At 37.7% G+C, this 11284-nt stretch overlaps 1 protein-coding gene across 1 annotated transcript in view; it reads left to right on the top strand.

Annotated features, from left to right (window-relative positions):
* MUC5AC (mucin 5AC, oligomeric mucus/gel-forming) overlaps positions 1–10805 on the top strand; it is a 40107-nt gene extending 29302 nt beyond the window's left edge. Inside the window, exons 32-44 of the mRNA XM_026850182.1 lie at positions 658–881; positions 1674–1848; positions 2037–2287; positions 3713–3896; positions 4257–4455; positions 5141–5319; positions 5545–5606; positions 5895–6018; positions 6370–6401; positions 7182–7316; positions 8726–8848; positions 9781–9909; positions 10740–10805. Of these exons, the coding sequence (XP_026705983.1) occupies positions 658–881; positions 1674–1848; positions 2037–2287; positions 3713–3896; positions 4257–4455; positions 5141–5319; positions 5545–5606; positions 5895–6018; positions 6370–6401; positions 7182–7316; positions 8726–8848; positions 9781–9909; positions 10740–10805 (1883 nt within the window). The remainder of the gene's footprint in view (positions 1–657; positions 882–1673; positions 1849–2036; positions 2288–3712; positions 3897–4256; positions 4456–5140; positions 5320–5544; positions 5607–5894; positions 6019–6369; positions 6402–7181; positions 7317–8725; positions 8849–9780; positions 9910–10739) is intronic.
* Positions 10806–11284: the final 479 nt, after the last annotated feature.

Raw genomic sequence — 11284 nt, 5'->3', positions numbered from 1 at the left:
TTGTACTGGGTCTGGCTGAACTGGAATTGGTTTTCCCCTACAGCAGCCCTCACGGTGCTGTGTTTTATGTCGGGAGCTGGCAGGGTGTTGGTAGCACCCTGGTGTTGTGGCTGCTGCTGAGCAGGGCTTACACAGCACCAAGGCTCTTTCTGATGTTTCCCCCAGTGGGACGGGGTGGGCAAGATCTTGGGAGGGGACACAGCCAGGACAGCTGACCCAAACCGACCAAAGGGATATTCCATCCCATATGACGTTTGCTCAGTATAAAGCTGGGAGAAAGGAGGAAGGGGGTGGGGTCACCCTTGGTCCTCCGAGGCAACCACTATGAGTATTGGAGCCCTGCTCCTGAGAAGGCCCCACAGCGGCTGTCCGTGGGAAGTAGAGACTAAATCTGTTTGCTTTTGCTTCCACGCGCGGACTTTTGCTTTGCCTTGTTTATATTAAAACTGCTTTTGTTTCACCCACAAGGGTTGGTTTATCTTCTTTCCCCTCTTTACCCTATTGAGAAAACAAGGGGAAAGGAGCAGGGGGGGAAGTGATAGAGCGACTTGGTGGATACCTGGCATTTAGCCAGAGTCAAACCATCACAACCATCTTGGATTTTTTGATCTTTTTTTTTCTTTTTGTCTGACTGTATTTTCTTTTTTCTTATCTCAGGTGATTTGATATATGACAAAATGGATAGTGATGGATGTAGATTTTATGCCATCTGTAGTTCAAAGTGTACAATTGAGCGACACTCTGTACACTGTAACTTTACTACTCCTGTAACCACTACTTCCCCTGGATCGTCTACTGTAACTACAGCAGTTCCTCTGCCTAGCAGTACTACCAGTGTTCCCTCTCCTGGTTGTGTTTCTCCTACTTACCCTCCTTTACAGGTATGTAGTTTCTGTGTTATTTATTATTGTTGAAATAACAGAATTTTAGTTTGATACCAGAAAAGAACATTTTGGAGTCTTTAAACCTTCTATATGCAGATTGCCAATACATGTGTTGATAGTTATAGGCAACATACATAAAGTTTGCATGTGCCTTTGTATAATTTTTTTTCATACTGAAAAAGCAATCTACAATAATCTTTTCTAATTATTTCAGTGCTAGTGAAACATTTTCTGATGCACTGTTCTGCATAAATAACAAACCTTCCTATTGATACAATGAATGAAGTTTTCTTCTGCTTTTTGTTTCTTCACTAAATTTTTTTTTTTTTTTTTTTTTTTTTAATAATGATTGCCTGTGCTGATAGTGATGTACAGAATACGTAGCTAGTATAAAGGACATCAGTTCCCTTAACCTATGACTTATCCCTCAAACCTCAGAAGAACCTCTCATGAAGAAGCAACAGCTGCAACTAATGTTTCCACCTCCTTTTAGGATAAAAAAATCCATATTGTCAAGCTTGTACTACCAGTGAAGTTTCTCATTTTAGTCTTTGCTTTAGATTTGGAAAACAAACCATCTTCTGATCCTTCATATCATTGTCAGAATTATGAATACCTCTGGTCAACATTAGAAACCATTAGTACCACAGATTGAAGAGAATTAACACATATTAAACTCCTTTCCAACGTCACCATTACTGGAAACAATACATCATCACACTAAGGATATAAGTAAAGTTCATATCTGTTTGCAAATTCCTGTGACGGCAATTTTTGTTCATTTTACAGCCTGGACAAAGTCACAGATTATCCAACTGTACAGAAGTCATCTGTAAGGGAGACAACAAGGTAGATGTAGTTCCAGTGCGCTGTCCACCTGTAAAGGAAATTACCTGTGCAAACAAATATCCAGCTATACTGGTACCTGATGAAGATGGCTGCTGTTACCACTATGAGTGTCAATGTAAGCACTGGTAGTTTAAGGAATAACCTTTTTAAAAAAAAACACAATACTTTGCACAGATTATATGAGCATTTTCTTTTCTTAGGGCTGCTCTATATATTGTAGTATATTTGCTTCAGTTTTAAATTCTTTCTTCTACATTAATTTTCATGTTGATATTCTAAATGTTTTCTCTAAATATTTACCAGGTGTGTGCAGTGGATGGGGTGATCCTCACTATATTACTTTCGATGGAACCTACTACACTTTCCTTGAAAACTGCACTTATGTCCTGGTGAAACAGATTATACCTAAATATGACAACTTCCGTGTTTACATTGACAATTACTACTGCGATGCAAGAGATGGACTTTCCTGTCCTAAATCCATTATTATTTTCTACAAATCTGCAGAAGTTGTGCTGACCCGTGAACTCATGAATGGTGTGATGACCAACGTGGTAAAATACACATTTTTTATTTCTCTATTTTTCGCAAAAAAGAAAGAAGGTCCATAGGATTTCCCTGATTCTCATTTGAAATACAGTCTGTTAGAATATATTATCATGGCAGTGTGAGGGCAGTAGGTATCATTAGGTAAAAATAATTATACCAGTTTCTAAGAACAAAATGTCAGAAACAGCTTAGGACTATGCAGATATGAATATATTATGTGCATGTATATGTGTATATAAAACCACTAGGAAACAGACTAATAGAGCTGATGAAGAGGGAAGTCAGAAAGAATGTTTACTCTGGTGCTTGATTCATGTTTCATGAAAACTAGTACATTGTGCTATTCACATGTAAACAAAGACATTATGCAGAAACACAAATTCGTATCACAGGTGTGATTCTCATGGTGAAGATGGGTATGGTCCCTCCGCACAGGGAACTTCAGGCACCAAACTGAGCCATGACATGATTCCCCCTCCAATTCCCTGCTGGAAAGAGAGGCATAGGTGAAGAATCAGGTGACTGGGAGTGTCACTTCACCTTCATGATCCTAAACACTGTCAAGCCAGTGAAAACAAGTCAGTCCCACTGTGACGCTCAAGAATCTATTAGCTGATTAGAGAACACAAAGAGGTGGAATGAAGAGTTTGTTCAATATGCACTTTCACCCTACAGAGCCATGCCAAGTTCTTACCTGCAGACAGAAAAGCATGCTGAAACAATTAGTCCAGTGATTCCATATGAAAGGAAACAGTAACTGTTTTAACTCTTTGAAGTTTTAACTCTTAACTTCATCCCAATTCAATGAGAAGAAAGTAGCAGAATCGTTCCTGACAAAAAGTTATGGAGCAAACATGTACAATTTCATAAGATACAGGATGCAAATTGAATAGCTTAGATTAATGAATAAATTTGACTGCTGCATAAAACTGGTACCAGAGACATCTGACTTCATTTTGAATTCAGACAACTCTTCCAGTGCCAAGCAACATGTAGTATAGGCACGGTGTGATTTTGCAGCAAAGTTATTACATAATAACAGCAGGAATATTTCTGTAGTTAAACAAAGCTGCCACTCATTTTCATATGAAAAAATGTTTACAGTAAACAAAATGATGAGGGATACAAAGAAAATACTTGAACTCAGAATGCTGTGCATTAGCACACACTGCACAAATACAGTACATAGAAGACATTTAGATTATTATCACACTATAGCAATATAGTAATACAAGCTGAGATATTAATGCATATATATGCTGTTATTGAGATGCCAGTGGGAACTGGATGTGATGCACAACAATGTGGAGCTATGCATGATTATGAAGATTAGAAAATACTTTATTTAAAACAATCAGGCAGAATTATACTGAAGTTGTTGTTTGTTTTTTGTTTGGTTTTGTTGGTTTTTTTTTTAACCCTGCATTCAGATGTACTTCAATCAAAAGATTGTCAAACCAGGCTTCAAAAAAGATGGCATTTATTTCTCCAGTCTTGGCATCAACATGATTGTTGAAATACCAGAGATTGGTGCAACCATCACCTTTAGCGGGCTGATTTTCTCTGTGAAACTGCCATTCAGCAAATTTGGCAACAACACCGAAGGACAGTGTGGTAAGACAGATGCACTAATTGGAGGTGGAACTCTTTCTCCACCCTACTGTGGATATTCTCACCCACTCTGGCTAGGCATGATTAACAGAAATTTTTAAAGAGCAGTAAAATGGAACTGAAAAACAGTTCTGCTCTTCAACTTCTGTAGGATCAAAAGATCAATATTTCATCAACTTGTTTTTTTTCTTTGGGGCTTGGGTTTTATGTTTGTATCTTTTTCCCTAACCAAAACTAAAGTCATATAACGTTATATGAAGCAACACACCTTATACATTTCATGAGTACATCACAATCAAACATCTAAATGTATTGTGCATCTCTGACGTGGTTTATGAGACTTGCACGGCTTGTCTTTTCCAGGAACATGTACAAACAATCAATCAGATGAATGTCGCTTACCAAGTGGTAAGATCATTTCTTCCTGTCCCCAAATGGCTCATCACTGGATCGTTGGCAATGACACATCATGCCATGGAGTACCAGTACCACCAAGTGTAACCACACCTCCACCAAAGCCTCACTGTGAAACACCTGAACTCTGCAAGCTTATCTGGAGCAAGTAAGAAAAAAACCTGAATTAATTCACTCTCTAGACAAAACGATTTCAGTGTCTTACAAGAAGAATAAGAACCATAGCCTTAGCATGTGATAATAGCTGAAAATGTCAGCTTAATGACAGGATGTATATAGTGAAAAGCCTTTGCAAAAGAGACTGCTCTTCTTTAATGACTTATACCAAAAGATAACTGAGCAAGGAGAGGTCAAGACAGAAAATAGGGGATGCAGCAAGCAATAGAATCCATGCTCCCTGGGTTGCAGCCACACAGATTTATGTTATCTTTCTCCCTACCAGGGTACACTTACTTGCTTGTAGTTACTTTAGCTCACAGCTATTGTATGTGCAATTTTTTCTCCTTTTTTTCCCCTTTTTTCTCAATCTGATAGAGATGTCTTTTTCATGAAATTGCTGGTGTCAGACTGATGAAAATTTGTGTACGCATATAGAAACACTATGACTGTTAGCCTCTCTAGAAAAATAGTGGAGCTTCAGGTTTCCTAATCTTTCCTTTACTGAATCTATCTCCCAGGTTATTGGCCATTCTTAGGGTTTTATTTCTTGTAATACATTCCTTCCTGAAGTAGAGAGTCACATGCCATTAGTTGGGAAATGCTGTCTGACAGGAATAAATGTTATATAATGATTGGTTAACATAAAAGGGGTTTGATTACTTTTCTGTCTGCAGGGTTTTTGCAGAATGCCATGCTGTGATACCACCAGAACCATTTTTCAAAGGCTGTGTTTTTGATGGATGTCGCATAGATGATGAATCCATGCAGTGCTCCAGTTTGGAGATATATGCTACAGAGTGTGCTGCTAGAGGTGTTTGCATTGACTGGAGAGGAAAGACCAACAACATATGTCGTAAGTACTGCAGAACTCAAAAATGTGTGTAAAAAATGGTAGTAATTAGTGTTTTATTCTGTAAACACATTTTACATCTAACATTTGACAACTGCCTACAAAAATACAGTGACATCCTTACTCACAGAAGCTGCAGATGAATAAGGCAAAGCTGTAGTCACTTTTGCTGCAAAAATGCATGTAAAGTCAATTTTTGATCTTTTTTTCTTCTTTTTTTCCATACAGCATACAACTGTCCAGCAAACACAATATATAAGCCATGTGGGCCCATTAATCCTGCTGTCTGTGACCCAAGGTATGGAAAGACCAAAAAACCAACCTCAAAATACCTGTTTATATTTTGTGTTTTTTCTATTTTTACCTATCTACTTTCCTTAGAAAATTGAGTTACTTCATAATGAAATGTCTTGTGAACTTTGATAATTTAATCAAGATTTATAAGTATCAATCAGCTCTATGAATATGCTCTTCCTGTTGCACTTCTGAAAATGTGAATTATTTTTTTTACCTGACATTACAACCTTCTACATATGCTGCTCTTTCTCCTGGTTCACTGCAAAACCATTATACTCACATACATGCCTTCCTCCCACTCTAGCTCTATCGAGCTTCCTGGCTATGGAGTAACTGAAGGATGTTTCTGTCCTGAAGGAAAGACACTCCTCAGTGTAGGCAGCAACATCTGTGTCCCTGAATGCGGTAAGCCATCTGTAGCTGGCTTGGGGATTAAACAGAGATCAGGACTGATAGGAGGCCTGTGTTCTACTGCAATCTTCTACACAGTCAGATCACGGCCAAATCAACCTCTTCGAGCTCCTTTAGTCTTCCCATTTGAAAATTGAGTAATAATCAATATTGCCTTTTTTCCATCTTCCTTCCTTACATGAGACCTACGAAGATGGTAGAACTCTGTATTTCAGAAGTACTAGTCTGAATATTAATTTTCTTGTTAGTTTTATCTTCATGTTATTTGTATTTGAAACTGCACAAATTTACTTCTTTATGTCAGTTCTCAGTGGTGTTAACATCTTTTTTTTTTTTTTTTTCCAGTTTGTAGGGAACCAAATGGAGTATCCAGATTGGTGAGTATAACAGTCAATGTGGTTCCTCAAGTACAGACAAGTGAAGCACACAAAACCAACGTTTTGCTTAGGTTGGGGGAGATTTTAGTTTTTTTTCAAATATTCATTCCCTTTTAGTCTTAAAAATAATTATGAGTGCTGGAGCAGAAACCACATTAATCCCTAAGAAATTTAACAGTAAGTGATGGGATGCTCTTTCAATAACCATCACCTCACATACTGAAAAAAAAAGAAAAAAAAAAAAAGGGAGAAAAAAGAGATAGATGGTAGTAGTGGAACTTTGGCATATGTGCTTCTTTTACTTCCACAAATTTGGCTTGCTAAAGCTACTAAAGATGAAGGGACAGACAAATAGCAAATTTTGCGGGTTGCTGATAGTGTTAATTGTCTGCATTCTTAGTTCCTCAGCTGCCGTACAAATTATGGACATTTCTCTCTGTAACCTAATGTGCACATGAGTATGTTGTATGATAATGTCTTATTCAAAAATTTATGCAAAACTCCATCACATTTCCTTTAGATCTCTCGTACCCCTCATACTAACACTACTAATAAATAGAAAGTGGTAGCTGCGTGACCATGCTCAGAATCTTCAGTGGTCTCCAGTATCTTCCCCTAACTAGCTTCAGTTTGAGGATTTCTTATAATCTAAAAATACTAGAAATATGAAAGGCTGATGCAAGCAGGTATCACTTAAGTCAACTAGAAACAAATAGAATTATTTTGGTTTGAATCGATTTTTTTTTTCTTCCTTCTGTTTTCTTTTTCTTTTTTATATAGCCAGGAGAAAAGTGGACTAAAGATTGCCAGGAATGTTTCTGTGACAAAAATACTCTTAAAGTGCACTGTAAAAAACACGAATGTCCTGTGACACAGCAAGTATTTTGTGATGAACCAGGTTACAAGCCTGTTCAGGTACAGATACCAGAAGATCCATGCTGTAGCAGGACTGAGTGCTGTAAGTGCTGTTTTAGTTCTTTATCATGGGGGAACATACTATATTCCTTTTGGGGAATTCCAGCAATAATTTCTCATTCTTTTTAATACTTTGCATTGATTTCATAATGCTTTTCTCCCTCATCCCACTTCTTGGGACCCTCTTGCAGAGCATTTACTAGATGCCTGAAGATTTAAAGATTAAAAGATTTTACATAGATGGAGAAAAGTAACTGGAAATCTCCTATAATTTAGCATCGAAAGCCTTTAATGCAATCATCACCCTGAACCAATATTCAAAAACTATTTAAAGTGTTTTCAGTTTCAAAGACCAGTATATTAAAAAACTAACTTAAAAAAAAAAATCTCTTCAACTTTTAAATATTGCTCAAGAAAGTTCCCAAACCTCTGAGAGTTATCAGATTTCCCAACTGGGACAAATTTCTCTTTGGAAGTATCTCTTTGCAGTAATCACTGCTCTATTCATCTCAGACAATGCTTTGTTTTACAAAGGTTATGGAAATGCTCATTCACTTTAAAAATAGCTGGACAAATACACTGAATTAGTCATTATACTAGCTTGTGTAAACACCACCATATTTGCCACATGGCAAAACTTCTGAAGTTCATGCAAAACAAAATGACTTTAATTTAAAAATTTCTGAGTTTGTTATTTTCTACATTCTCTTACCTTAGGCTGCAACACTAGCCTCTGCCCTGATGTCAAGCCCCAGTGCTTAAAGGGACAGGACGTTGTCACAATACTGCATCATGGAAAATGCTGCCCTACCTTTGAATGCAGTGAGTACTTTGCACCTTCTTCATGTGTTATTCAAAGATCCATTTTGCTAAGTTTATGAATACAAAGACCTTAAAAGACAAAGATGCAAATTAACTGTGTTATAGTATTGGGCCAACAAAACATCATTTTTTTCACATACTTCTTCTTAAAACCTTTATGACACCATCATTTTTTCCTTCTTTACAGGACATGGCTGTGTAGTCAATGAAACCTACTATGCTGTAAGTACACGGAGTAACTCACTATAAAAATGTGCCTTTCACATAGGCACAACGCAATGTTTTTGAGACTCCTGTCATGGCCCATATTTTGCAGAAAGGCCCAAGATTATTAATTTTTTAATTGATGTAGGCATATCACCATCCTCTCTATGAGAAAAAGAATTTTCTGCTGTCCTTTCTGCATGAGCAGAATTTAATTCCAAAACGGATATTAACAACAGAAACTGCTTAAATAAAACAACCAAAATTGTATCTAAGGGTAGTTTAGCCCATACATAGTTCGGTTTTGTATTGTCTGTGATGTACATACACAAAGTAACTTGCTTTTACTGACTAATAATGGCTTTTTTTCTGACTTGCCCTAGCCTGGAGCTGTCGTTCCATCAGGCCCCTGTGAAGAATGCACCTGCTTTGAATCCTCTTCTTCAAGCCCTCACCATGCTACTGTCAAGTGCAAGCCTGTTATCTGTGACACATACTGCCCGGCGGTGAGTGCTATTTTGCTGTCAGTAATTCCAACCCCACTCAGCTCAAATATCCACCAATTAGGGTCAGTGTCCTGACTCAATGTTATTTCCTCTCTATTTCCTTCAAAACAGGGTTATAAATATACAAGGAAACCTGGACAATGCTGTGGCACGTGCAAGGCAGCGGCTTGTGTAGTGACTGTGGGAGGCAACATTACACGTGTGCTCCAAGTAACTATCCCTGTTTTAGTTCACTTTTGGTGGACTCTGCCAGTCTTTTCACTCTTTCCTCTCCTTGTCTCTGTCACATTTATTTACTTCATCTTTTCTCATCTTAGACAAATGCTTATTCAGGCAGGGAATAAACTGTCTCACACAGCTTAAAGAGTACCCTGAGCCATGAAACTCCAGTTCTAACTAAGACTTCTGGAATTAACTGTGATACTGAACAATTGGCTTTCAGAAATCAACGCAAAAAAATACATAAGGGAAAGCAACGGGCTCCTATTTGCCCTCAGCTCTGAAAATATAACACCCGTTTTGCTTAAAGGGTGATTTTATCTGTGGAGGCAGTCTTCTGCTCCAAACAGCCAATCTCAAGTTAGCTGAGGGCTTTAGGACAGGATGAGTCAGTGAAGCCAGCAGAAATTCTGCCATGTATCTGAATGGACCTACCCATAAATTGTGATGACAAAACAATTGAAACACAAATTAATCTTTCAAAATGAGTCCACATACTTATCCTATTCACACAAAAAGCATTTCCATATCCAGATAAAAACACAGCCTCTTCACTTGGTTAGTGAATAGGATGAGTAACTATCAGCTGACATTCAAGGAAATTGTTTGGAATAATCAAACTGCAGTATGCAGCAATGATAAGACACTAGGTGGAGATGTGCATTTCATTTTTATGTAAGATTTTTATTCACCTTAATTTTAACTCCTTTCAGGTTGGAGAATTCTGGAACGCACCTGGTGATAAGTGTACAACTTACACATGTGAAAAATATGATGACCAGTTCATTCAAGTCATGTTGCAAAAAAGCTGTCCTGCATTTAACGCTGATGACTGTGATCCAGTAAGTACTCTTCTAACAGTGCTCATGTTTGAAAAGCTTGCCATGGCTAACATCAATGATAGAAGGATCATAGTGTCCAAAGAAAATACCTAGCAGAAGCATCACACCCGATGTATTTCTCACTTTATCCTCTCTGAATCTGAGCGCTATCAAATTTAATTTCAGTAAAACAAATCAAAATTAAAATGGGTGATACATCAATCGTCATTCAGGATTGTGCACTAGAAAAAAGAGTTCAGCATAATGTTTTGGATTCCTAAAAGTGTGAGATGACCTAAAAGCAAGAATCTTATCGAAAAATAATGGGATTTTTATTCCTAAATTATTTAAGAATATAGATTAATTTTAGAATTCATTTATTGAGAGAAAAGGTGAAGGAAAATAAGCTACTTCAGTTCACAACATTATTCAACTTAATACAGCCCAGGGTAGATTAGAACCAGCCCCACACACCTGGGAAGTCAATTATTTCATTAATTGTGTTACCCTGTCTGACATAATCCTTCACTGTACTGACCTTGGCCACTCAAAATATCCCACATGCACTACAAGCTTTATTTATGAAATTTTGCTACTGAACTCTGATGGCAGCAAAGCAGTCCCAAACCCTCTCAATGTCAGCTTTCAAGGAATTCTTATTAATATTGAATTGAAGTAGTTAAGTGCCCTTAATATTTAGCCTTGCTTGAAATTAGATTTCATGTCAATACAAAAAACTTCCTGGTGTCAGAGAAATTTAGGAAGCAGGGATATGCTTCTTAAGGGATATGCTAATTTTCAGCTTTGCAGATATGAAACCTAAGTTATCTTTTTCTGCTCTCTCACTCAAGGATGACATCAAACTATCTGATGATGGCTGCTGTAAAGAGTGCCGGAAACTTCCCAAGAGTAAGTAATGATAATATGTGCCTTTTAGGTATATTAGTCCATACGTAGACAGAAGAGGTGAACAGGCCAAGTTTGGGACCACTGCCTCACACTGGGGAGAGAAAGGAACAGGTGGAAACAGAAAGGAACGGAACATTTCCAGCACTCCCTTTAGGGCCTTGAAAAACATAGATATGGTGATGTTTCTTATCACCTACTGTTAAATGTTGGCCTTTTGTGGGAGAGAGAGGACTATGACTATTCTCCATAGATAAATTCTCCTCGAGGAGGAAACAGAAGCCAGTCCTGGGATGTGAGTGTGCACTGAGCAGTTGCCACAGTACTGCTCTTTATTTCTGCATCCTGCACCAAAGTTGCATAAGCAGAAGGGCATTTTTCATTCATTGATAACACAAGAAGCAAGAGACATCATTTGGCCCTTAGCAATTAAAAGATAAATGCCCTGTGACCTAATTTCCTATTTCAGCTCCATTATCTCAAATTTCTA

Source organism: Athene cunicularia (assembly GCF_003259725.1).
Source record: "Athene cunicularia isolate RWA chromosome 5 unlocalized genomic scaffold, athCun1 chr5_part2, whole genome shotgun sequence".
NCBI lineage: Eukaryota > Metazoa > Chordata > Aves > Strigiformes > Strigidae > Athene > Athene cunicularia.
This window is presented reverse-complemented; position numbering and strand designations above follow the sequence as displayed.